The sequence below is a fragment of the Crocuta crocuta genome, unplaced genomic scaffold, assembly GCF_008692635.1.
Source record: "Crocuta crocuta isolate KB4526 unplaced genomic scaffold, BGI_CrCroc_1.0 scaffold57, whole genome shotgun sequence".
NCBI classification, from domain to species: domain Eukaryota; kingdom Metazoa; phylum Chordata; class Mammalia; order Carnivora; family Hyaenidae; genus Crocuta; species Crocuta crocuta.
The window spans coordinates 4210708-4235733 of NW_027532163.1; the positions used below are offsets into that span (position 1 = coordinate 4210708).

The 25026-nt window shown below is 39.3% G+C and overlaps 1 protein-coding gene across 1 annotated transcript in view; it reads right to left on the minus strand.

The window, feature by feature from the left end:
• ANAPC4 (anaphase promoting complex subunit 4) overlaps positions 1-24991 on the minus strand; it is a 31897-nt gene extending 6906 nt beyond the window's left edge. Inside the window, exons 1-20 of the mRNA XM_077776605.1 lie at positions 24729-24991; positions 21768-21873; positions 19794-19926; positions 17948-18022; positions 17793-17819; positions 17656-17700; positions 16933-17017; positions 16168-16272; positions 14350-14433; positions 13172-13258; positions 12687-12751; positions 11916-11958; positions 11728-11804; positions 10321-10421; positions 10188-10239; positions 7172-7227; positions 4590-4636; positions 3309-3365; positions 2722-2778; positions 502-595 (exon numbers count right to left, since the gene is read on the minus strand). Coding sequence (XP_077632731.1) covers positions 502-595; positions 2722-2778; positions 3309-3365; positions 4590-4636; positions 7172-7227; positions 10188-10239; positions 10321-10421; positions 11728-11804; positions 11916-11958; positions 12687-12751; positions 13172-13258; positions 14350-14433; positions 16168-16272; positions 16933-17017; positions 17656-17700; positions 17793-17819; positions 17948-18022; positions 19794-19926; positions 21768-21873; positions 24729-24911 — 1579 coding nt within the window. The 5' untranslated portion in view covers positions 24912-24991. The remainder of the gene's footprint in view (positions 1-501; positions 596-2721; positions 2779-3308; positions 3366-4589; positions 4637-7171; positions 7228-10187; positions 10240-10320; positions 10422-11727; positions 11805-11915; positions 11959-12686; positions 12752-13171; positions 13259-14349; positions 14434-16167; positions 16273-16932; positions 17018-17655; positions 17701-17792; positions 17820-17947; positions 18023-19793; positions 19927-21767; positions 21874-24728) is intronic.
• Between the last annotated feature and the right edge of the window lie 35 nt (positions 24992-25026).

Sequence of the window (25026 nt, forward strand, 5' to 3'; positions counted from 1 at the left end):
GTGTAAAATAGTGAAGTTCTGACATATTTAATGGCTGCTATTGTATCACTACTAATGCTGGATAGTTTTACTATGTCAATATTTAAGATCCCAGAGAATGAAAAGCACATGTACACAAAGAACCTACAACTTTAGGAAAACAGTTAAGCATCATTATGCTTTCAGAAATTAACAAATTGGAATCAGAAAAAGGCTCCTCTCACTAGCAGGCTCTAATTTCCTTCCCAATATCCTAGTTTTTATATGGTACAAAACAGACAATATAAAGAATACCTGAGAACAAACAACCTTACTACATCACAGTTCATATCAGAGTGTTTTCTATCACGGTAATGTCATCTTGTTTGCTATTTTGCTGTTTCTCTAATCAACTACAATAGACATGAAAGATCTAAGGAACTGAGATAAATATTCAGTAATTGTTCAGCAACACTCATAGCTAATATACTGGTCTCAAATTAAGTATAAACATGACCAAACTCTACTCGGTTCATTAAATACCTTTAAGGTGGTTGCTATTTTGAAGAAAATCATACCACTGGTTTCCTTCTGTGTTAGGGGCCGACACAAGATCATCATCCTCATCTTTCAAGTACTAGAAACACAAAATTAAAATTTTTAATGTTGTAAACCAAAGAAACAGGCTTCAAAAACTTTATACAGTTAACATTATTCTATTTTTTTAAATGTTTGTTTTTTTTTGAAAGAGAGACAGAGCATGAGCAGGGGAGGGGAAGAGAGAAAGGGAGACTCAGAATCTGAAGGAGGCTCCAGGCCCCAAGCTATCAGCACAGAGCCCAATGTGGGGCTCGAACCCACAAACCGCGAGATCATAATCTGAGCAGAAGTCATATGCTTAACAGACTGAGCCACCCAGGCGCGCCTTAACATTATTCTATTTAATGAGTGGTTCTATTTTACTACCAAGTCCCCTGAAATTGCATTGGTATTATTCCAAGTGAAGTGACCAAAATCTATTAAACCCCAAGACACTAAACAAACTGAAAACTACGGAAAGATTAGAACACTACAGATGCACAGACCATAAATTGAGTTTAAATTTTGGGTTCCATTTTCATGAAGTACATTTTAACCATCTATTTGTGTGTGTGCGTGTGTACCTAACAAATTAATTTTGGAAGTATCACCTGCTAATCTACTCTAACGCAGTACTTCACAAGGAAGTACGGACAACTGACAAACCCCTGTAAGTCCCAAAGACACCTTAAGGCTCCATGAGGCTGATGCTATTTTTATAGCATCAAAATGTTACTTGCCCTTTCAACTGTGTTGACATTTTTTGACAACTGTGTTGTCAAAAGCACAGGTGGGGAAAACCGCTGGTGCCAGGAGTCAAGGTGGTGGCCTCAACCCATACTAGTGGTCACTGTATTCCTTTCTGCCACATACTGATAGTTTCCATTATTATTTAATGAAGCTATTAAAATTATTGATTTAGTTAAATCTCAGCCCTTGAGTACAAATCATTTTAATATCCTGTGTGACAGAATTGGGAAGTATACATAAAGCACTTTTGCAGATGCCACAGCACAATGGTTACCGTAAGGAAAAGCATTTAAGAAACTGTCTTAATTGTGAGTGAAGCCAGGCACTTTGTTGCTGTTAATGGAATTCCATTTTTACTTGAAAGAATGACTGGCAGATAGGCTATGATGATTCCTACGTGGGTATTTGGTAGATACTTTCTTGAAAATAAAGTAGGCCTGTCACTTTAAGCAGAATAGCTGAAAGTATTTACTGCCAAGGATAAAATTTAAACATTCGTGGCCAACTTAAAATTTTGGAAAATCTGTATCTGCCCTGTGTGCTTGACAGCCATAGTACTTAAAGATCACCTGATGAAACTGGTGCTGATATTCATAAAATCTGACTTTCAGATACTGCGTGGGGAAAGGCATCAGCATTTGGTGCAGCATTCACTGCACAACGCAGTGAACCAATATTTTCCAAATGACCAATACATAATATTACAAAATCATGCACTGGTAAATGATCCACTCAAAGTACAAGACAGATAAATGGATTTTAATGTATCAGAGTATGAAAAGTTCACTGATGCAATTTTAGATTCCACATTACAGCTAACTTTTAAGGTACTATTTCTTATCAAGACTTGGAATATCAAAAAACATCCACAATTATCTGGCAAAGCTATTACAATACTCCTCCCTTTCTAACACCTATGTGAGGCCAGATTTTCTTTACATACATTAACCCAAAAACCTTATCACAACACACCGAAGAAACAGCTATGAGAACCTGTTTTCTATCACACCAGACATCAAAGAGATTTGCAAATCTACAAACCAATGCCATTCTTCACTGTTTTGTAAAATATATTTTTCATTAAAAGTATTTATATTAATATGTAATGGTAAAAGAAATTATTGTTACTTTTAAATAATTCTGTATTCTATTTCTAACGCCTAAAAATATCTACCACTGGTAAACATAACCCATACTAGCCAAAAACTTTTTGGGGTCTTCAATAATTATTCAGAATGTAAAAGGCTTATAAGACCAAAAAGTTTAAAAACTGCTAATCTTTGGTTACCATCAGAACAGGGCTCCTATCGAAGTTGGCATTGTATTATTTTCCAGAAACTCTGGATAATAAAGACTAACACTGCTAAAGTTTTAACCTTAGTTTTTAATAGTTATTTTTAAAAGTAATAACTAAGTTCAGTCAAAAGCCCATACCTGACCAACTTTTTCAACGTTAAAGTATTTTCCTTTTCGATTATAAAGGTCTGGAGCCTAGGAAAAATAAGCATATTTTAACTCTTACATCAACTCACAAAAGAGAAAGAATTCATTTTAAGAAAAATTGTTAATGTTTATTTATTTTTAAATAAACAGAGACAGAACGCAAACGGGGGAGGGGCAGAGAGAGAGGGAGACACAAAATCCAAAGAAGCTCCAGGCTCTGAGCTGTCAGCACAGAGTCCAATGTGGGGCTCGAACCCATGAACTACAAGGTCATGACCGGAGGCAAAGTCAGATGCTTAATCAACTGGGCCACCCAGACACCCCCAAAAAATTCTTAAACTTAACCAAAACCCTAATTTTTTAAGAGAGCTGTTAGAGGCAGTTATTCTTAACAAAAACAAAAGTTGCACTTACAGGCTCTAAAATAAGTACTGCCATTAATTAGTTCAACAATTCATAAACAGCACAACTAAGAATGTCAATTAAATTGGATTAAATGTGATTACTTCTCACTATTTCCCAGGTTTATCGCAATTATTTAAAAAAAAAAAAACATTATAAAAATACCAATTTCCTACCTCATTGAAATGTTCAGTAAGAAATTCAGCAACAAATGTGATATCTTTCTGAGTCATCTATCAAAAGCAAAAAGGAACAAAAAGAAAAACATATCAAGACAAAAGAGAGCTTCCCAATATCTTATATTATGTAATGTAATATCTGCTAAAAGCCATGGTACAAAGAGGCAAAGTTCCTTCAAAGAAATATCAATATAAATCCAAAAGTTATGCAACTGTGAGAATATGAAATCTTGAGGCTCTGACAAGCATGTCATTAAATATTTAAACCCATTTTCCAATCAGCTAACCCAACAGCCACAGAATTTTATGGCCTAAAGTTGTTTATGATTTTAGTAATAAAACACTAATTTATTTAGTAACTTCCTTAGCATTCACTATTTAGTGATTTGTTATCGTGCTAAGACTGTGTGTGCAGGGCCCCTGCTTTGGCAGAGGAGACTGTAGCCCAGATAAGTAACCCCAACCTGAGCTCAGAGCTGCAGCTCAACAGTGATGCTTCGGGGCTGGCCTCTGCTTCTTACAGTGACCCCACCTTCATCCCTGACCTCAAAATTACACACTGAGGTCCCCCCAACAATTAACACACTTTATCTCCTCAAATAAAGGTAGAAGTGATGTCAGAGACACAGCTAATGTGATTTGCAAGTCCTGGTGTGCACGGCCGGTCATCCTCAGCATAAAAGATCCACTTCTTGTCAGAGTCAGAATGGCACCCCTGCATTCGTCCAGTCCCCCGAGGCTATTTTAACGCTCTCCATTTTTTTCAGGCCCCATATGACCTAATCTACCTGACTCAGAGCTTGGGCAGGGATGAGGATGAGTGAGCCACAGAAATCAGGCAGGAATTTTGCCCTAGTCTGAAAGATCTTAAAGGAAATTCCACTGCCACCTGTCACAATCCTCAGAAAGAGAAACTAGTGTTTACCAGACATCAACATAGATACTAATACCTAAAGTACTAGAATTCCAAGGAAAATAAATATGCATTCAAGACTTAAGGAAGTTGAAGGATATAAGCACCCTTACATAATACAGATTACAAAATTTTATGTAAACATGAAAACTATATATAAAACTAGATAGCCACAGTTAAAGGCATTTTGTGAGGTGAAAATAAAACAAATTTCTTTAAAAAACAAAAAAAGGCTTACTAAGCTATATTTAGCATCTACAGCCTCACATTTGTACACTAGCAACCGTGTAAGAACAACAGGATGACCAGCAAAGCTAAGTTCCACCAGAGCAACGTTAACAACTGGAAGATGTACTCCCATATACCTTATTCAGCTCCGGAAGCACGTGGTCTTCTGTCATTCTCAGCATTGCTAGAAATATAAATTAAAATACTATCTTTAAAGGAAAACTACAGGCATAATAACAGATACATTTCCAAAATGACATGTGTTAAATGTTCAATATTCAACAAAGAAAATCACCAGGGAAAACTTATTTTTCTTCTAAAAACTAATGAGTGAAGAATTTAAATTTGACTTGTATTTTCAGGTTCAAAATGGCTGGTCTAATGATCCTAAACTATTATTTATTTTCTCCTTCAACTCAACCCACTGCCACCCCAGGCTGCCTGTGTGAAGACCGTGTGTGGGGATTCCCCTTCTAACATATGAGATTTCTTCTCTTAAAATCTGCAAGCACTTCTTGCCTCCAAAAGCCTTTGAATACCCAACAAACGTGGGTATTCTGTTTCCCTTGGGTTTTCTGTTACATAGAAATATTTGCACTAAGGTTTATGTGCATATGTATACATTTACATTATATATATTCATATACTTTAATATCTGTGGTTGATTTGCTTTGTCCTTTCAGAGGGCTGTGTTTTTGTATTGTGTCCACCTAAGTCAAGGAGTATGCTACATGTGTTTTTAAAAGTGTTTGAATATCCCTCTTAATTAATTGTGTTTGGTCAGGAGTAAGCATGCTGGATGTGATTCTGCAAATACAAATTATTTTAGAAACTGCTCTCAATTACTTCAAACTTCTAAATTATCTAAAAAACAAGCCATAATCTAGTTCCACTCATTCATTCATTTACCCATCCAAAAATTACTATAGGTGCCAGGGAGACAGCAGTATAAAAGAGGCTCCTGGCTTCATGGAGGTTACATTTTACAAAAAAGCAAATCAAGGACGCACAGCCAACTAGTGGCAGAGTTGAGATTATAAGCAAGTCTCCAGGGCGCCTTGGGGGCTCAGTCAGTTGGGTGTCTGACTTCAGCTCAGATCATGATCTTGCAGTTCGTCAGGTTGAGCCCGACATCGGGCCCTGTGCTGACAGCTCGGCGCCTGGAGCCTGCTTCAGATTCTATGCCTCCCTCGCGCTCTGCCCTTCCCCCGCTCACGATCTGTGTCTCTCTGCCCCTACCCTATTTGTGCTGTCTCTCTCTCAGAAAATAAACAAACATTAAAAAAATTGAAAAGAAAAGAAAAGCAGGTCTCCAGTTCTCCAGTGCAGTGTGCCTTCTACAAGGCCCTGCTTTAACGGTAAGGACTAAGCAGTAATTCACTTCTCTAATCAGGCTTCTTATTAGAGCTAGGACATGCAATATGAACATAAACTGCCTAAAGTACTCCAACAGTCAGACATAAAACCAAACTTCTGTGAAAGAAAATCTAAGATCACATTCAGTTTTAACATTGTAACTCATTCTAATTAATCTCTGATATTATATAGGCTGGCCTGATAAACACTCTGGCTCCCCATTCTGGCTGGCACTGGTACGGTTTTGAGAAAAAACTAAGAATTTTAAACACCAACATCTGTAGATCACACTCTTTTTTTCATAAATGCAATTATATTAGGCTGACAAATACAAGTCTGTTTCTAAGGTATCAGAATTGAAGAGTCAGGCATTTGTTTAAAAGATGTGAGCACATTACAGATCATTTACTTTCTATTTTATTTACACTTTAGAGGTTTTACGAACTGGGATAAATCCCATTTGTAACCAAATTTTGCCTATGTTGGAAAGAAATATATGCTGGACTATTTCAAAGATATTAAGAGGGATCACAAAAATAGTACAAATGGACGTACATAAAATACACTGTAGAGTAAGCATTAAAACACTTAACGTCAGGTCAATAAATATTGGTTAACTACCTGCAAATGAAAAGAGATACTGTGGAGATACAGAGAAAAGCTACCAGTGGTCTGCATTCTACTTAGCTAGGGCATTATCGTCTGACAGAAGGAATAGTGGAAATGTTCTAGTTCGGTGCTGTTCAGCATGGTAAGCACTAATAATGTGTGGCTACTGAGTACTTCAAATACGGAGAGATCACTGAGATCACTAAAGAACTTGAACATATAATTTATAAAATTTCAACTAATTTAAAGAACCACAGGAGGCACTGGCTACCATAATGGCCAGCACAGATCTAGAAACAGAAGGTCAGGAATGACACAGGAAATAAGCTACCCAAGGACAGAGGCTAGGTCTTCCCCACGCCCTTTCTTTTAAAAAAATCTAAATCCAAACACTGCTAATACATAGTAGAGATCCACAAATGTTATTTTAACCTAAGGGACATTACAAGGTTAAAAAAAAGAAAAAAGAAAAAAAAAAGTCAATCATCAGTGCTTGAGAGACCATCAAAAAGCTACACGTTACATCTGCAGGGAGCCAGGGCTGGCTAGGTGTGCAAAGGAAATAAGACTGGACTTGTGTTGAAAGCTGGTGAGCCAGGGAAGGGTAGAAGACGGTCCATTTATACCATTCTCTCTACTCTACAGTTACTGGAAATTTTACTAGAGTAATTTAAATTAAATATTCTAAATTGATACTCCCACAGTTTTTAAAGAAGTGTTAAAGTAGTAAGAATGTTTCATTCAATTAACTTACCCACATAAAGCCAGCGGAAAAAAGCTTTGAAGTTTTTCATACTACTATCTATAACTCTGAAAAGATAAAAATAAAAGAAATCAGAAATAAAATTATTATACAGGGTTCATGTATCACTGTTCAATTGGTGTGGGACAGAATAATCCTTACCATTCTATTTTATCCTACCTGGAGGACATTTAAGCCTTTAGAACAGATTTTACAAATCAAACACATACCTAAAAGTAAAGCTTCAGGAGAGCAAATCCTGGTTCTTTTCAAAAATAAAGCAAATCTCTCAGATTCTAACTGGTTATAACAGCCTCGCCACAGACTGTGTCATGGTCTTTCCCAGCATTTAGTCAAGTATGAAATCCTTTTCCAACTTTTGCAAATAAAAGAAAGTCAGAAAAAAAAAACCACTTTCAGCATTATCCTCAGGTTAAAAATATACTCACTGCTCAGTATGAAGAAAAAACATCAACGCCAACAGAAAACCATTATTACCTATTTGTACTATGTCACTACCTCTGGTGTCAGTGGACATTATTTTTGGAAGTAGATTTTTGATGCTTACAGTAACTGATCTGAAACATTGAATTTCCTTCAGCTTTTACACAAACACACCCCCCAGAGTCCAATGTTATAGGTGGAAGTCATCTTCATCTTGATCTAAAGGCCTCTAAATAAGGATATGGGTGTCCCTTCTAAAACATCTCTGTACCTCCACATCTATAAGTAACTACTCTACATAAGACCGCAGTTTTCATTCCTAAGTCTCTCAGCCCCTTCCAAGCAAGAGGTTCCATAGCACCACTGAGGGGTGGGCCAGTCCCATTAACACGCTAAAAACTTGACATCAACAGACGGCGACATTTATGGTACCAAGCAATATAATCAAATCTCTCCTGGGGCAAAATGAAAAAAGGAAGAAAAATTCCTTTCTGTCTTTCCTGATCAATACTCTGACCCCCACCGCTGGCAACCCCTGCTCTGTCACAGGCTAACATCAAAGTTCTCACTGCCTCAATTTCCCCACCTATCACCTAAAACAATAATGCTACAGTCAACTTCATCCAAGGGATCAAGAAGTTAAATAAACTACCTTTCTTTCATATTGAAAGTGATCACAGAAAGCTTAGTATTTCACATTTGCTCTGCGCAAATATGGTGAACCAAAAAATAATCAACACACAGGAGAAACAGTGTCATCTCTCTTCTCATTTTGTTCTCAGCACCAGGGTCTACAACCTTGACCTTCTAAACCCCGTGAATGTGGTAATGGATTGGTGGGAAGGGGTGCCTAATTAACTCCTGAAAACAGAGGACAGAAAAGAAATCCATTTCAGAGGTGTCAGCAAGGGCACGTTACTGGTGAAGCTCGGCAGAGGCAGCCGCGTCCCAGGGAGTCCACGGAGAGGGCACGGGAAAGGAGCAATCCGCTCGCAGAGTCCCAGGGACACTCAGACCCTGGCCACATGGGGTCCACAACAGATGAACGGGAGTCCTATGAGAACCGGAACACGAAAAGAGGAGGCGGCCCCGCAGCAGGCTCTGCGCTCTGCTCACAGGCCGGCTCCCTGCACCTCTGCGCCCAGGCCTGTCCGGCGGCTTTCAAGCGCCTCAAGAATAAACAGGAGGAAACCATCGAGCATCAGGTATTTAAGAGAGCTCGCAACTAGAGACCAAGGCAAACAGAAAAGTTGACTCAGGCAGTGAAGATCATTCCGGGAACAGCACACTTTTAAAAATATCTAACTAAGGGCCTCAGAGATTTGAGGTCAATGACAAAGCAAGAGCATGGCTTTGAAAGAACTAAGAAGACACGTTTGGGAATGGAGAGACTCCGGCTGCCATGATGAACAATTCAATGCAGTGGTTCAGGTCACAGTCACATCCTCTACCACACCTTGACTGTTGATTCCAAAGTTCACAGCCTAGACCATCGCTGCCAACTTGAACCCTCTAAATCTTGATGTGAAGCGTTGCCACTCACCAACAGCCACCTATCTTCCCAGTGGCCTCCCTCCAGGTCCCCCACTTTCATCTCACGAAGACCGCTGCCCGCTGGTTCCCCCACCTCTGATCCCTGCCTCCCATCCATACCAGCTCGGCTCCCTTCTTCCTCCTAAACCAGCTTAAATTCAGGGTTCATTGTAATCATGCCCTGGCTGTAATTCCCTTGCCCCACTGCTGCTTCACTGTAGTCACCGAGCCTAGCAAATCCAACAGCTCACTCGCTCTGTGCCCCAGCACCGTCAGCTGACCCCGGCCGGAAAACTGGAGCCGTGGGGTCAGCTCTCACTTCCACACACTCATAGGCACTAACCAAGGGCCCTCAGCATCAGCTCCTGTTTCAGCCTCTGGTTCACCCTCCCACTGGACAATCGGGTCACAGCTTTTCCTTTATTCCTAAACCACCTCCCTGCCCTGACCTTCAGCTGCCAACAGAAGATTCCTATTTCATTAAGACAATCAGGACAATTGGAAATGAATCTCCCCCAGCCCCACATGCTCACGTACTACCATCTGGGCCCCTTTCCACAGCCTTCTCTTCCTGTAATTATGGATAAGCTATTGTTCCGGCACATTCCCTGATGCACTACATGGCCACCCCCTCCCATACTCCTGCTCCGGCGATCCTCTCCTCAGTCTGCCACCATCACGTGCTCCCGTCTGAGGAGAACATGGCATCATAGATGCTCTAACTTATCCCATCGTAAGATGACAGACCCGACAACGGTTCCCAACTACCGGCCATTCCTTTACAGCAAAACCCCTCAAGAGACATTTGGTGTTTTCTTTGCATCTACTCTCGTTCTTTATCTGCAGAGGGGCTCAGAGGGAGGCTGGTGGGAGAGTAAAATGCCTCTCTAATTAAGAGACTTTTATTATTAGCTTGTTTTAATCATGTAAAGATACAATTCTGATAAAAACTTAGAAACTCATTTTAAGAAAATCATGACAATTTGGTGTGTTCTTTCTCATAAAAAGAGTATTCTCAGGTCAGTGACTCCAGGTACCCTCGCATACTTACTGAAGAAGTTCATTTGCCTTGAGTATGAAAGAACCCACCGCAGTAATCGCATCTAAAAAGAAAGAAATAATTAAACGTCATTTGTGAAATAAGTAAAGCATGTTTAACGTAGTCTATGGAACAATAAACTTACCTTCGATTCCTGCAGCATCCAGTCCAAGAGGCTCATATTTTTGCTTCCATGAAGCCATTCCTTTCAGTTCACTCAAATGGTATAATAAAGACTCGGAGCCACTATCAAAATGGAGCAGAAATAAATTACGGTCATTACAAGGTGGCAGACACCTGCTATCTTGCCTAAACATTTCCAAATTTTCAGAAATAAAAACTGAAAGTAACCTTAATTTTCTTTCTATGAGAAGTAATTCTCTGTCAAAATTTTCTCTAAGAAAGTAGCAGAATCTTTGGTCGTCATGTCTGAGATGAATACATGACCACAAGATTAAATTTTGTGAGATCAAATTATGTTCCAGAGTTAGCCCTGGCACTTTTAAGATAGTCATGTGGCCATCCTATTCACCCAAAGGCTGTGAATGTAACATTCAACAAATATCTATTAAGCTCTGACTTCAGGTCAGGCACTGTGCTATGCACTAGGGACATCCTAGTGAACACAACCTCATGGCACTGACAGTCTAAGGGGGAGGACAGTCACAGCCACAGACAGTGTATCATTCCAACTACCATAATGGAATGGAGGAAATGCACACAGATGCAAGTGTAATTTGGGATTAGGGAAGGCTTCTCGGGAAAAGTGGTATTTGAGCTGAGATCTAAAGAGTGTGAATGAAGAAGTGGGTGGGAGTGTCCCAGAAGGCAAGACAGATGCACAGAAGCCCTGGGTAGGAAGAAAAAAAGTCAAGTCTGAGAAAGTCACCAGTGTGCATGAAGCAGAGAGGCAGGCGTGTTAAAGGCCGCGCAGAGGTCTAGGTCCTAAGAACAACAGAAGGGTGCTGGAAGTTTGTAAGTTTGTAAGGAAGAGTAACATGATCAGATCCGCTATGGGGAATACATTTGAGGGGCACAAATGTCCATGTGAACTGGAAACCAGGCCAGACGGCACTGCAGTGATCCAAGGGAGAGGCGACGTAGACAGGGCTAAGCCCTCAGCATAAAGGGATTTATCAAAATTTAAGTCAAACGTTGACTGAACATCCATGTGCAAACTGCTTCACCAAGGGAGCTGGGGATAGAAACAGCACAAGACCTGAAGGTCAGAGACGGAGTCTGACTGTGACACTTAGTAACTTCAGGCCAGCCATATGACCATTCTGGATTTCCAGTTACTCCTGGTCATGTGGCTGAGAGAAAAGGCCAGACAGAGAACCTAGACTGGTAAAAAGATGTCTGAAAACTATCTGCAGAATTACCATTATCGATCCTTTAAAAATCTTGGGCACTCCAAGATTTCCCTCACTCAAGTGCCAAAGCAACAATTTCAGCTAGAAAAAGCTCAAAATGAAAAATGCAAGATGATGAAGGAACACCAACACCATGTATACATAGAAGCAATGCCAAAAATTCGACACCACCTTCATACCTCTGTAAGTGACTTATAACCAATTTTTGTATACTGGAATATGACGACTCTATAGACTGGCCAAGCTTTTTTAAGCCCTAATTAAGAGAAAAAAATATATTTAGCATATAAGATATTGCATGCTGCTCTAAAAAAAAAATTAGGCATGTGAACATGGGCATTTAAATAAAAAGATACTTTAACTGCACCTTTACTGTTAACTGGTTCATTAAGAGGGTCTGAAGTTCAGCACTACAATGAAAAGAAAAGTATTTTTAGTCTTCTCCATTCAAATTCTGAATGCATCACTAAAAACTTTTAAATTTCAAAGTAAAAACATTTTTAAGCAAAATAAACAAAAAGAAATAGTCCAACAAAAATTAAGACTTTGTTATGCTCACAAAAGGACAAAAAACAGGAATAAAAAAAGTCCAGAAACAGACTGATCTATATTTAAGAGGTACTGAATGCTAAAATAACATTTCAACAAACTCCTAAGGACAAAATGTGATACTCAATAAATTATGCTGGGCAATTACATAAACCTTCAGGAAAGAAGAAGTCAGTCCTCCACAGCATATAACCTAATAAATCACATCTGGAACATGTGAATAGAATATAATATACACCACAGAAAAACTCTGGAAGAAAATACAGTTCAATCTTTGAATACTCTTAGGATGGAAAAGGTCTTTTTAAGAATAACATGAAGGCAGATACTACAAAAGAAAAGACGGATCTGACCATATAAAATTAAAATATTTTTTATACATTTGGAAATATAACAGAAAATGATTAGATTTACATAAAAAAAAATGCATGGAAAAGTCTAAAAAGATATATACTATTTTTTACTCTTGTGCACCAGAATTTTCTTTCCTTTTTTTTTTTTTACAATGAATATGAATTACTTTTGAAATGAAAAAACTACTGTAAAAAAAAAGAAGAAAACGCAAGGGCAACCAGTGTGAGTTTACTACCTTGCTTTCCCCCACAACAGCAAGTGCATGAATTCATCTTGCACTGAAGTGGTTGTGCTCTTCTCCTAGACAAAAGGGATAAAATAATGACGTGTATTTTGAAAATTATAAGCATATGTATGATTCAGAACTAAAATTAACAGGAGCAAGACTCCCTTCCTTTTCCTTAACCTTCCTTCAAATCCATATTTAAACTGATTACGTGAACTATCAGTTACTGGAAAGCAGCCGGTCAGCTCTTCCACCACCACTGACCCTCACTCCCCTGTGCCCACCCCTCCACTCCACACCCCGTCCCCACCTACACTGCACCAGTGGGAGGAGAGCCTGTCCTCTGGGGAGACAGTGTGAGGTTAGACCAAACCATCTGAGATCCTGACCTCTGCCTCTTCCAAATCAGACCAGTTTCCCCTGGCATCTCATAAAGTAGAAGAGGACACCGTGCATTCTTTCACTCCTTCCAAGGAAAATGCCACGAACGTTACCTGCACAAACTTGGTGAGACGAGAATCCATCTGCATCAGTATTTCTTCCCACGCTTCACACATACATGTTAGTGACAAATTTATATACTATTAACAAGAAGAAAAAAAATGTTAAAATGTTAAAAAAAAAAATGTAAATCAATGTGCTAATACATGCCTTTTACTCTCAACTATCTCAAAGAAATCCAGAATTTACTTTCAATCATTTTTAACTCAGCCTGAGAAAGAGAAGACCACAGCTAATATTTAATAATCACTTACCCATCAAACACTTTGAAATTAAAGTTTTATCTGGTAAAACAGACATCCTCCAGCTTTTTATGTATGTTTCATTTACACTAACTGTCAATATGCTGGTTTAGTCAGCTATACAATTTTCAAACAGAATCCTTAAACAGACACTGATCTCCAGAAATCTTTGACATCCAGTCAGTCAGTGACTGTGTCAGACTGAAAAAGAAAAGACACAATTGTTGTAGCTCCTCTATACAGACGCGGAGTCCATTTCTAGCCACCTGGGCTGACCTCATGCCTTGCTGTGACCAACAAACAGCAAAAGGGACACTGAGTCCAGGGCCTCAAAAGGTTTCGCACATGTCCACTTGTACTCGACACCCCTGCTGAGGCCACCACATCACGGACGAGCCTGAGTGAGCCTGCTGGAGATGATGAATGAGGAGCCATCATGACTAAGGGACACTGAGACCAGCCAGCTGACCGCTGATGCATGACCAGGCCCCGCTGAGATGAGCGTCCTGGTCCGGGTCCACAGAACTCTGGCTGAGGCCAGCCCTGACTGCTAACTAAGACACTGACCTACAGTATCACAAGCTAATTTGGGGTGGGTTTATTAGCATAAAAAGAAAATTGATAGGATGGCTGTTCTCCATAATGCTTTATTTGCAATAAAGCTTTTAAAATTCCAAAATGTTATTTCACTTACAGGAATGTTTTTAAAAAATTTAAACTACTATTTCTTTTTCTTCTGGAGCAAAAGAGATGGGTGGGAAGAGATTTTTCAATTAAATCCCTTTTTCTTGCTTTAAGGGATATTATTAGATTATCAAACAGACATGTTTACACCACAGAGAGTTAGCTTTACAAAATAAAATCTGTGTTTTATAGACTATTAAAAACTTATAGTAAATATTCACATAAAATGAGATATAAATAAATACCTGTAAAAGAGCTGAAATGTGAGTAAACTTTCTAGCCATCCGAGTTACTTCAGGTAAGAAGGAGTACAACAGGTTGGTTTCAAGCTGTAAAGTCAAAATAAAGTAAGTTATAATCACACACACTCTTTTTAAAGATAAAAAAAAAAAGTCCCTCCCAGCTCAAAAAAAAAATCTTACAGTTTAGAAGAGTCGAGGTCTAACTTATCAGAAAGACGATGACCAAATTCTGCTCCCTGGGAGCCTAGGACTTTGGAGACTAACAGAACAGAACTGTAGGATTTTCTAATCTGCCATGTTTACCCGACCACAGATTACCCTCTCTAGGTTAACAATCCCCTCTCCATAGCCAAATAAAGATAATAATCTATTTCATAACACTATTCTGAGAAATTAAAAAAATGATTACAAATACATGTAAAAAGTTTTTTAAAAACTACATATTCCTGATAAATACATAATAACTATCTATTACAATGGTACAAGAATGATCTCTCAATAAAGCTGTTTTTTAAAAGAATATCCATCATCAACTTCAAAGAAATAGTATTATCATCTTACTATAGCATGAACTGCAATCCTAGAAGTCATATTTTCCCAGAACTTTAAGAGGAAGAGCAAATGTGAACAACTATTCCGGAGCCTCAGGGAGTCAAGAGTTCCCTGATGCTCTGATAGAACAACAAATACCGGAAAGCATCATACACAGTGCATTCTGCATCATTCTGACCTACATCTGTTTGAGAATTCATGCATCCTTGGCTAAGTAGCTGGGTTATTTGGTATAAACATCTAGGGAAGGGGCGTCTGGCTGGCTCAGTTGATGAAACGTGCAACTCTTGATCTCAGGATTGTGAGTTCGAGCCTCACGTTGGGTGTAGAGATTACTTAAAAAAAAAAATCTAGGGAAGATTTTCTTAAAGCCAAGGCCACCATCTAAATACTCTATAGGAGCCCAACACAGCTCCCACAACCTACAATACAAGCAGCATACAACAACACACAGAAGGTTTTCGCCAACATTAAGTGATCATCTTACACAAGAGGAAATGTGTTGGTTAAGAGCACCAACTCTGGAGCCAGACTGCCCAGTGTCACTTCCTAAATGCACGACACCGAACAAGTTCTGCCATTTTTCTGTGCGCTCATTTTCTTATCTATAATATGCGGATAATAATCGGACCCACCTATTAGGTTGCGGTGAGGATTCAAAAGGACCACAATGAATCACTCAGTACTTGGCACATATTAAACACTTAATAAATACTAGCTATTATTATTATTATTAGGATCAGAGCCCTAAGAACACACTCGGTACAAAGATGAACTGGTTTAGCAACCAATTAATATGGTCATTAATAAACCATCAAAACACTGTTTTTATGAAAACTACACTGGGCCACAGGAGTAATAGTGTTCACTAGAATAAGATTTTAAATATGAGATTCAGAAGCTCCAAGTTGTTTTGGTTTTTTCCTTTGTTTTAATAACCATTAGAACTCGAAGATGAGGGGCGCCTGGGTGGCTTAGTCGGTTAAGCATCCGACTTTCGCTTAGGTCATGATCTCGCGGTTCGTGGGTTCGAGCACCGCATCGGGCTCTGTGCTGACTGCCAGCTCAGAGCCTGGAGCCTGTTTCGGTCTGTGACTCCCTCTCTCTCTGACCCTCCCCTGCTCACGCTGTCTCTCTCTCTCTCTCTCTCCTAGAAATAAATAAAACATAAAAAAAAAAAAAAAAAAGAACTCGAAGATGAGGATAATAAAAACCTGTCAAAATCTTAAAAATCTCTACTCTGTGCTGCTACCAGGCTTCCATACTCACCTGGAAGTAGGAAACCTCTGAAGCACCACCTGCAGAAACCTCTGTGACCACGGAGAGTGATTTCAAATCACTGGATAAACATAATGCGAGACAAGTACCGACGATCTGGAAAACAGTCAAATACCCCGCGCTACTTAGGATTAGCGCTACACTGCGTCTGCTTACAATACAGGGAACAAAAATTCACAGATCTCTGAAAAGCAGAAACACACATGCCTGGCTCCTTCCACACGTGTGGGAGACGAAGGTATTTGTCTGCCTCCTCCACAAGGAGACACACGTGCACACACCCCTCCATCAAGGGCCCAAATCAAGTGCTGGAGAGCCAACAATATTTTCTATCCCTCTCAGGAATGGCGAGAGCAGGACGGAAAAGCTACGGAGAAGACCACGGCAGACCCATTATAAGCAGAAGATAGCTTCTGTGACGTCCTCACACCCTGATCACAAAGTGTAGCTCCCCCAGACTACAGGCTACAAAAACATACAATCATCATCAAGTGTGTCTGTCCTCCAGATCTTTTTGTTATGAAAAACTTGACTAATTCCGCTAATAGTCCCTGATCGTCATAGGTACCATATCAATATTTATCTTAGTAAGAAAATTATCCTCTTAATATTTAAAAATGAAGAATGCCAATAACTGAAACTGAGGAAAAAAAAAGATAGTGTCTCATTCTTTTTCCATAAATCAGGTGGCTGGTGTATTCTAGGTGGTATATTCTGAGAAATAAAAGATATAGAAAATTTTAAAGGAAAACTTACCCCTGTGACTCGAGCAATCTTGAACATTCCATAGGCATAGAGCTCAATAAATCCAGAGCTTCCTCCGAGGACAAGAATATTCAGCCTAATTAAAAGTAATGCAACAAGCTGAGGACAACAGAGAAGACTGTGTTCTTAAACGGAGACAGAAATTGTTCTTGCTCTCAAATAACGTGCAAAGTGAGGCTCCCCCACGTGAGAACTGAAACACCAAATTCACCAATACTCGATATTCAATCACAGTGGGCTACTCCTTTTCTCAAAGGAACATAAATTTGTTCTAGCCTAAAAACATCAGTTTACAGTAAAATAAGGATTCGGTATTTTCGCAATCACTATATTTATATACTCTCAATCACAACACAATCCTTGCTCATACAAAGTGCTATCAGTTGTATCATGTATCATGGCTCTGATGTTACATGTATATTAAAAGGGCTTAAAAAATTTGGAATATTTAAACTTAAATTTTAGAAACTCTAGTACCTTCTAACCTCCTTTACTTATTAGAATAAAGGTACATTACAGCGTTATTACACTCGACACAATCAAAGACCGTACACAAACAAGTCATCGATAACTAATGTCTGTGTATTGTTCAGAGGTTTGTCAGCAATGAAATACCATGACAAATAAAGGAACTGTCCTTGAAACCCTAAATTCTGCTTCAGGTAGCAACTTAAAGAAATTAGACTTGTCATTTAAGATATTTGCAAGACTTACCTGACGTCTCCCAAAAGCTTAATAATTTCATCCGAATTTTCTTCACTAAAATATAAAAATAAATTAGGTTACTTTTCAAGTATATGTTTCAATGAATAAAAGATTATCATACTGAAAACAAAAAAGGCATCGCTTACCTAAATATTTTTGAGGTGTTGCTATAACTAGAGAAAAACAGAGATTGGTTTAAAAAATAATAGAAATATATATTTTAAAACACATAAGAAAATTATCACAGTATTAAAAGTAAAGGAAAGAGAAATCTGCAATGAAATTAAACTCTGATACTTACTTTTTTGGCAGTGTAGGTAGTTTAGGTAAGAGAAGATTTGATTCATCTTCAGCATTATAAAAAGATGTTAGAACACTGAAAAGAAAAGCAAAAAGGCATTACAAAAATACCAAAGATTCTACTTGTTTTTTTATTAAAAAATGCTATTTTTAAAAGAAATACTCGGTTTTATATATATATATATGAGTATTTCTTTTAAAAATAGCATTTTTACTATTTAATAAAGTAAACAGTATGTCACACATATTTTACTACTGTAAAATAGTCATTATGGCAATCACAAACAAGAAACAGAAAAATAGAAAATTGTTAATTTACAAGAGGCTTTATTTCTGCCAAAAAAATAATAATCCAGCCACTTTATACTTAGAAAATTAATAAACAATTTTCTCTGTGTATTCTTAACTCTCACCTAAGAACACTGAACAGATGAGTACCAAGAATAATTTTAGAGAACACCGCAGTTATTGTATCCTTTTAACTGTGGGTTCAATGGCTTACATACATTTGGGGAATTGACAACCTGGCAGGTATATAAAATGACATCATGTATTCTGAAATGACCTGGGTTGAGAATAACTTGTTCTGCGAGTGTTCAGCAAGATGAGCAAACATTTCTAATAAATTTTAACCTGATAAACGAGAGAACTCTTGCAATATGAGCAGTACCTGATGCCAAATGTTGCATGATCACAACTGAGCCAATGATTCTTGAAATTCACTTTGATATATGAGTGCTTTAGATTACAAGCAGGTTTCCAGAACGACTTATGCTTGCAAACCAAGGTTTTACTATTATTTATCTGCTTTTTTCAATTCTACCTCCATATATGGTTGGTAATAAATGAGTGAAAAGGTGAAAAAGTGGTGGCTTGGCAAACATTTTTTTCCCACTTTCACTCAAACTAGGCATCTTTTGAGACCCTGGAATCTCCACATTATATTTCTAAATTATTAGTAGGAAGTATGTTAGAGATACACTTAGCAGGTACCTAGAATGTCACAGAAATGACACGGTATACTCTGCTCCTCTAAGCATCTATACAGTCACCTGACCATTTGCTTACCCTGCATTATTTAATGATGGGTAGCAAATATCTAGATTTGCTATATTCACTGTTTTATCTATGGTGAATTTCAAATGCCAGGCTAGATCCTTGTTATCCAATTCTTCACAGACTCGCCCTTGGTTAATCTGATAATAACTTAAAATTTAAGGAAAAGCTATTGAAAACAAAATTATTGTATTTCCTCAAAAAAAACCCCAACACCTTTTATTTTCAGTATTAGCAAAACCCACTTATCCTTTACACCATCTTTACTGCAGGCCTGGTATATTACTTGATTGTAGATTAAGACAAAAAGTTATTTTCATGAAGCTAGGAAACTATCAGGACCATGGATACAGAAAGAACTCATTTAGCATCGGAACAGGGTGCTCGATATAGCACTTTGGTACTCAGGACATTTACTAAGATGCAAAAGAACCAAGCTCTGCTGGAAATAGATGGTGAAAAGAAAAATAAAACCTCCATTTGCTAATTAGTAATTTTATTTTCTATTACTTGAAAGTATAAATCACTGGTATAAACTACTAAAAATAAAAAAGCAAAGAAAAATCTTAGCCATTCAGGTACTATTGCTCCAATAAAGAAAACATTTATTTTTAGAAGAAAAAAAATCTAACAAAGCATTAAAAAAGGTCATCTTGACAAACTTAAAGCCCAAAGTTAAATGCAATGTGTCCATGGTCAACACTCAGACACCCTTAAGTCTCCATGTGAAAAACCAGAAGCTGTGTGATTGCCTTGCTGTCACTATGGGGGTTCTCTGCGTGTGACCCCACCTGCTTTCTGCAGTCACTTCCATCCAATGCATACAAGAAACCGGAGCCTCCACGGAAAAAGAGTGCAAGCTTTCAGGTTTTTCTACATCACACAGAACAATTTTCTTGGTGTCAGCAAGAGCAAAGGCCAAAACTGAAACAAGAAGAAACAATCAAGATAAATTACAGCAAGATTCGAGAAAACTAAAAGGCTATTTCACTTCATGCCCAGTTTTATTATTTTAAAGGCATCATAATCATAGAAATTATTTAACCTAAAAATCCTTCCTCTAATATTTTAAAAACTGAAGGATATCTTTGCATGGAGTTTTGCTGTTATCTAAGCTTATCTGCAAAGGCTCAAACTTTCATGAGCAACCTACTACTTTCTCATGTGCTGCACTTACCCTCTTACACCTCAAAGCCTCTGAACTGGAACGCTGTTACCAAGCAGAGATACAGAACAGGTCTTAACAATAAACAGGATATACAATAAACAATAAACAGGATAAACAATAGCAGATCGCCAAGATCTGCTGGTCTTGGAAACACTAAAATATAAGAGGCGATTACATCTGCTTGGTTCTTAGGTTTTGTATTTCCCTTTTATTTCTAACCCTTCCTGAGAAACAAGGCCATCAAATACTGAGGAGTCTTCTTCCTTTCACTGTGGCTGAATTATCTTGTACAATTGCTCCACATAAGTCACTGACATCTTCCTAACAAACCCAATTTAGGAATTTCTATGTAGAGGGCTATGAGTTTCGCCATATACCAAGACCTGCAATTTTGCTGGATGTGAGGCAATCCAGGTTCCTTTTCTTCAAAACAATTTAAAGCAACCTTGAAATAATCATTACTTAACAAAACTTTATTTAACTGTCCAAAACCACAAGGTATATCTTTAATGATTAAAAAATCTATATGTAGATGTAGATATATAGATATATATATATATGTGTATTACACATACACATATATGTGTAATACACATAAATACAGACATACATATATTACATATATATGTAATACACATATAGAGAGATAGATATAGATATATACATGTCAACATACAGTGACTTTCATGATTTGTAGTTGAGATTCTGGTGTTTTTGGATGAAGAATACAAGGTCTCTAGATGTTACTTATAAAGCCCTCTAATTCTACACATACTTTAAAAAAAAAAAAAGCTAAAATAAGAGCTGAATAAATTGAGTACAGCTAGAAACAGCTGGGGCTTTCAGGGTGCTTTTGCATACTCATTTATATTTACTAGGAAAAAAAGTGAGCAATGTGGAGTACATATCATTTTACAAAAACAATTCAGCTTTTCTTCTTAAAGCATCAATGGTAACAGATGAACTTGAAGCCATATAATTTACAGCATCTTACTGTATTGACTGTATCTGCCCAACAGCTCAAATATCTACTGTCATTATAAAACAACACACTGAAGGAGAGAGTTCAGTTGCCAAAGCCACAACAAGCTACAAAATAAAGGGCAACGGGAGAAGGATCATACAGAAATGGAAGGCAGGGGTCAGAGCTGAGAGTCCTTCAGGAGAGGCAAGCATTCGTGAAGAGAGAATATTTATGAGCCACACACTTAATGCTAACATTCATTTTTGGGAGAAAAGGCCACAGTGGCACTGAATGGACTAGTGAATGGTGGATGAAGCTTGGGCCATCAGTGCAGGACAAGACAGCATAAGGAATAAAACCTAAGTATTTTGTATATCCCATCAGATTTCATTTTAGGAGTTATCTTTGCCAAGAAGTCAGATTTCATTTTAGAAAGAGTTCTGCCAAGAAACAACATAGTAAAATTAACCTCAGTTCTATGAAAGCACTTTAAAGCATTCCAAAAAACAAAGTTTCCAAACTGATACTTAGTATACAAAAAGAATATAACAATAAATTTTTTCTGGAAATAAGCTTTCTTTACAAAATACTTTTTGTGAATAGTAATGTAATTTTAAATAAGCCTATCATTACGTTTGCCATCTGGTCTCCAAGCCAGACAGGTCACTTCCTTTCCTGTATTTTCATTTGGTGGAAAGCTCCAAACTCGATGAAAGCTTGCAAGTCGATGAAGTAAAACCTAAGACAAAGCAGATACAACGGCAAAAAATAAAAACTCCATTTCCAAAGATGAAATAAACCTAGATCCCTCCTATAAATTCTTTAAACATAATCTCAAGTAGGGGAACCTAGGTGGCTCAGTCAGTTAAGCATCCGACTTTGGCTCAGGTCATGATCTCGTGGTTCCTGGGGCTCCCTGCCCACTTTGGATCCTCTGTATCCCCCTCTCTCTGCCCCTCCCCCACGAGCATGGGCACATACACACACATACACTCTCTCTCTCAAAAATAAACATTTAAAAAAACAATCTCAAGCATAATATTTAGCTATCAGAAGAAATTAGAAGAATTTAGAAGGGTCTAAATGTACCTAAGATATATTCAAAAAGATGGGTGAAACAAGATCCAATTTGATCCCGTACTCTACACATTTTCCTATCTTCTAGGTCAACAAGAGACTTACCTTTTCAAAAGGAATGAGGTTGTCCAAGATGATGATGAAAAAAAAAGAAATAACATAAGCAGGACTAGAAAGGTAGCTGTCATATGGTCAAATAACACTAAACTTGGAATCAGACACCTCGGGATCAAATTTCAGCTGTGTCACGTACTGGCCATAGAGCCTGGATGGGTCACTTAGTCATTCTAAACTTCCACTTCCACTTGGGTAAATTCCCACCATGGAGGGTCAAGATGGAGCACCAGAGCTCCTACTGATTCAAAAATAACGCTGCCCCCACTCCATCCTCTATCCAAGCATTGAAAAAAAAGGAAGGAAAGGCCTCAGAACTGCGAGTGCTCCCGCAGCCCCTCCCACACCGTCTCAGCCCCCCTCTCCCTGCCCTGTCTCATAGTGCCCTTCACTCCTGGCACAGGGGCCCCACAGGGAAGCCAGGCCTCCCAAGGAACCCTTCATCCCCTAAACTCCATGCTCTTTTTGGAGCCATCCCTGACACTCCCTACTTCTGAAACGCTTCCTCTGTGCCCTCTGGAGTTCACAGTCAGCTATCCTTTAGATCTCCACATCTTCATTCTCTTCTCTGAAACGGGCTTCTCACCCAAGGACACTGCTTCCCTGCAGGATTCTCAGGTGACAGCCGTTCTGTACCCTGTGTTCCCCATACCACCTGGCCAGCAGATGAAGCAGGTTTCCTACTTGTTGCCCGATGCCATTTCTGGATGACTTTTCTTCTCTAAAATACTCTTTGAACAGACGCAGTCACATCATGCCACCTACTACGACGCTTAACTACAGTCATCTAAAGAGCCCGAGGCCATTCTCCTCATTCCTGGAGGATCTGGACTCCTCCCTGCCTCATTCATGCTTCCTAACACTGTTCCTCATCATTCACAGGGATTTCAAGAGCTATGATGTCCTAGCTTTTCAGTTCTCAACTGCCTTTCTTCTAATGATGGCGTTTTCAACTCACCTCAGTCACTCCCAGGGTCATGCCCTTGACCTTTGTCATTACAGCTACAAGTGCTGCCATAGTGTTCCAAACCTCCCACTTTCCATCACTGCTTCTACTCTTCCGGCTCATCCCTACTAATAACCAACTGCAATTTCTCCACCAAGTATGAACCAAGCCATACAACCCACTGAGTCCACCTACTCACCATCCCTCACTCACACACACCACTTCCACACTTAATCATGTTAGAATCCAAGGTGCGTCATTACAATCGCTCCTCTTCCATGTAACTTTAACTCTCTTGCATCCCTCTTGCTAGGTCACACTTGCAAAACTACCCTGGTTAAACCCAATGATGCCTGTGCCCACACAGTCCCACAGAACAGCAGAAACAACCGTGCTCACAAGGTTCCCTCTCAAACTACAAGACCACTAACTCCCTGTGGCTCTTAACACCAACCAGCAATCTTACTAAATTCCCCTAGTCCACTTGCCTTGCCAGCCTTTCATATATGCCTTTCTCCCCCAACTCCAAAATTCTCTTCTCCATCCTCACTCCTATACAGCACTTTTTCTTCTTCACTGAGAACAGCGACACAAGTGCCCACGCACACCTAGTGGGACTCAGGCCCCATTCTCTCCCCTCACTCCTACACTAGGAGCTGTGGCTGCACTATCTGCCCTCCTGTCTAGAGCACGAGGATTTCCGAGGCACAGTGGCAAAGGAAAGAGACCAGAAGACTTCACAAGAGGGCCTTGAGAAAGGAGACACGGGTACCTGGGGAGAGTTATTAGGAGTCACTATAGTGATGCGGCTTTGCAGGCTGCTAAGTGTTCCTTACCACCTAGTTTCCAAGTGTGTCTGCACACAGCACAACTCTCCCCTGGCCAGGGAACTATCAGGAAACCTGCCCAAAGGCCAAAGGAGGAAAGATGCACAGCTGAAGGTTTCCTTACAAAATGGCTGCCAGGTAATTAAAAACTCTCGGGAGAAAGGTAGATACAGCGGGTTTAGACCTGATGAACTCTAACGTGCTAAGAACGAGAAATGCCAACTTGAGGACACGCAGGGACAGTCCACTCTCTTGCTCAACTTAAAGGTATTTTTAACAGGAGGTAGCTATCCAGCCCAGAGTACAGAGCCTGGACAACAGATTCTAGATTTTTAAACACCACCTCTGTGGCAGCTACATGCATGCACATTTGCAGCTACAGAATGACAGTAACTCTTCTGTTGTTACAAAACCCTATGCAAATTTAGGGCAAGGTCTGTGGATCTACTATGTCTAGTTCATGAGTGATGCATTACAGGTTTTTAAAAAAGCCCATTTAACAAATAAATGACTCAAAGAGACTCGGGAATGCAGGACTGTGTGACTGTGCTGTGTGAAAACTGTTGTTTTTGCCATGGAATACGGAAAACGAGCACATCAATTATCTTTCCCTTACACAGGCCCTTATACTTTCACGTAAGGTTCACAGCTGCTTGGAAAGGGCGTGGTACACGGGCGGCCCAGCAAGTCCACAGAACGGGAAACTGAGGCTGGGGCAGTCTGCAAGGCGCNGACCAGGAAAATGATCTCCTGCGGCAGCTGCTTCTCTCCCACCACCCGGAAGGATGGGAAACAGGTCGGAAAGCGCAACATGGGGGCGGCCCCGCAGTGACACCCCAGTCGGAGGCCAACAGGGGCCTCCCGCAGCTGCCCTGCCCTCGGCTCTCCCCGGAGAGCTCCCACCCCGGCAGTACCTGCGCGACACCCC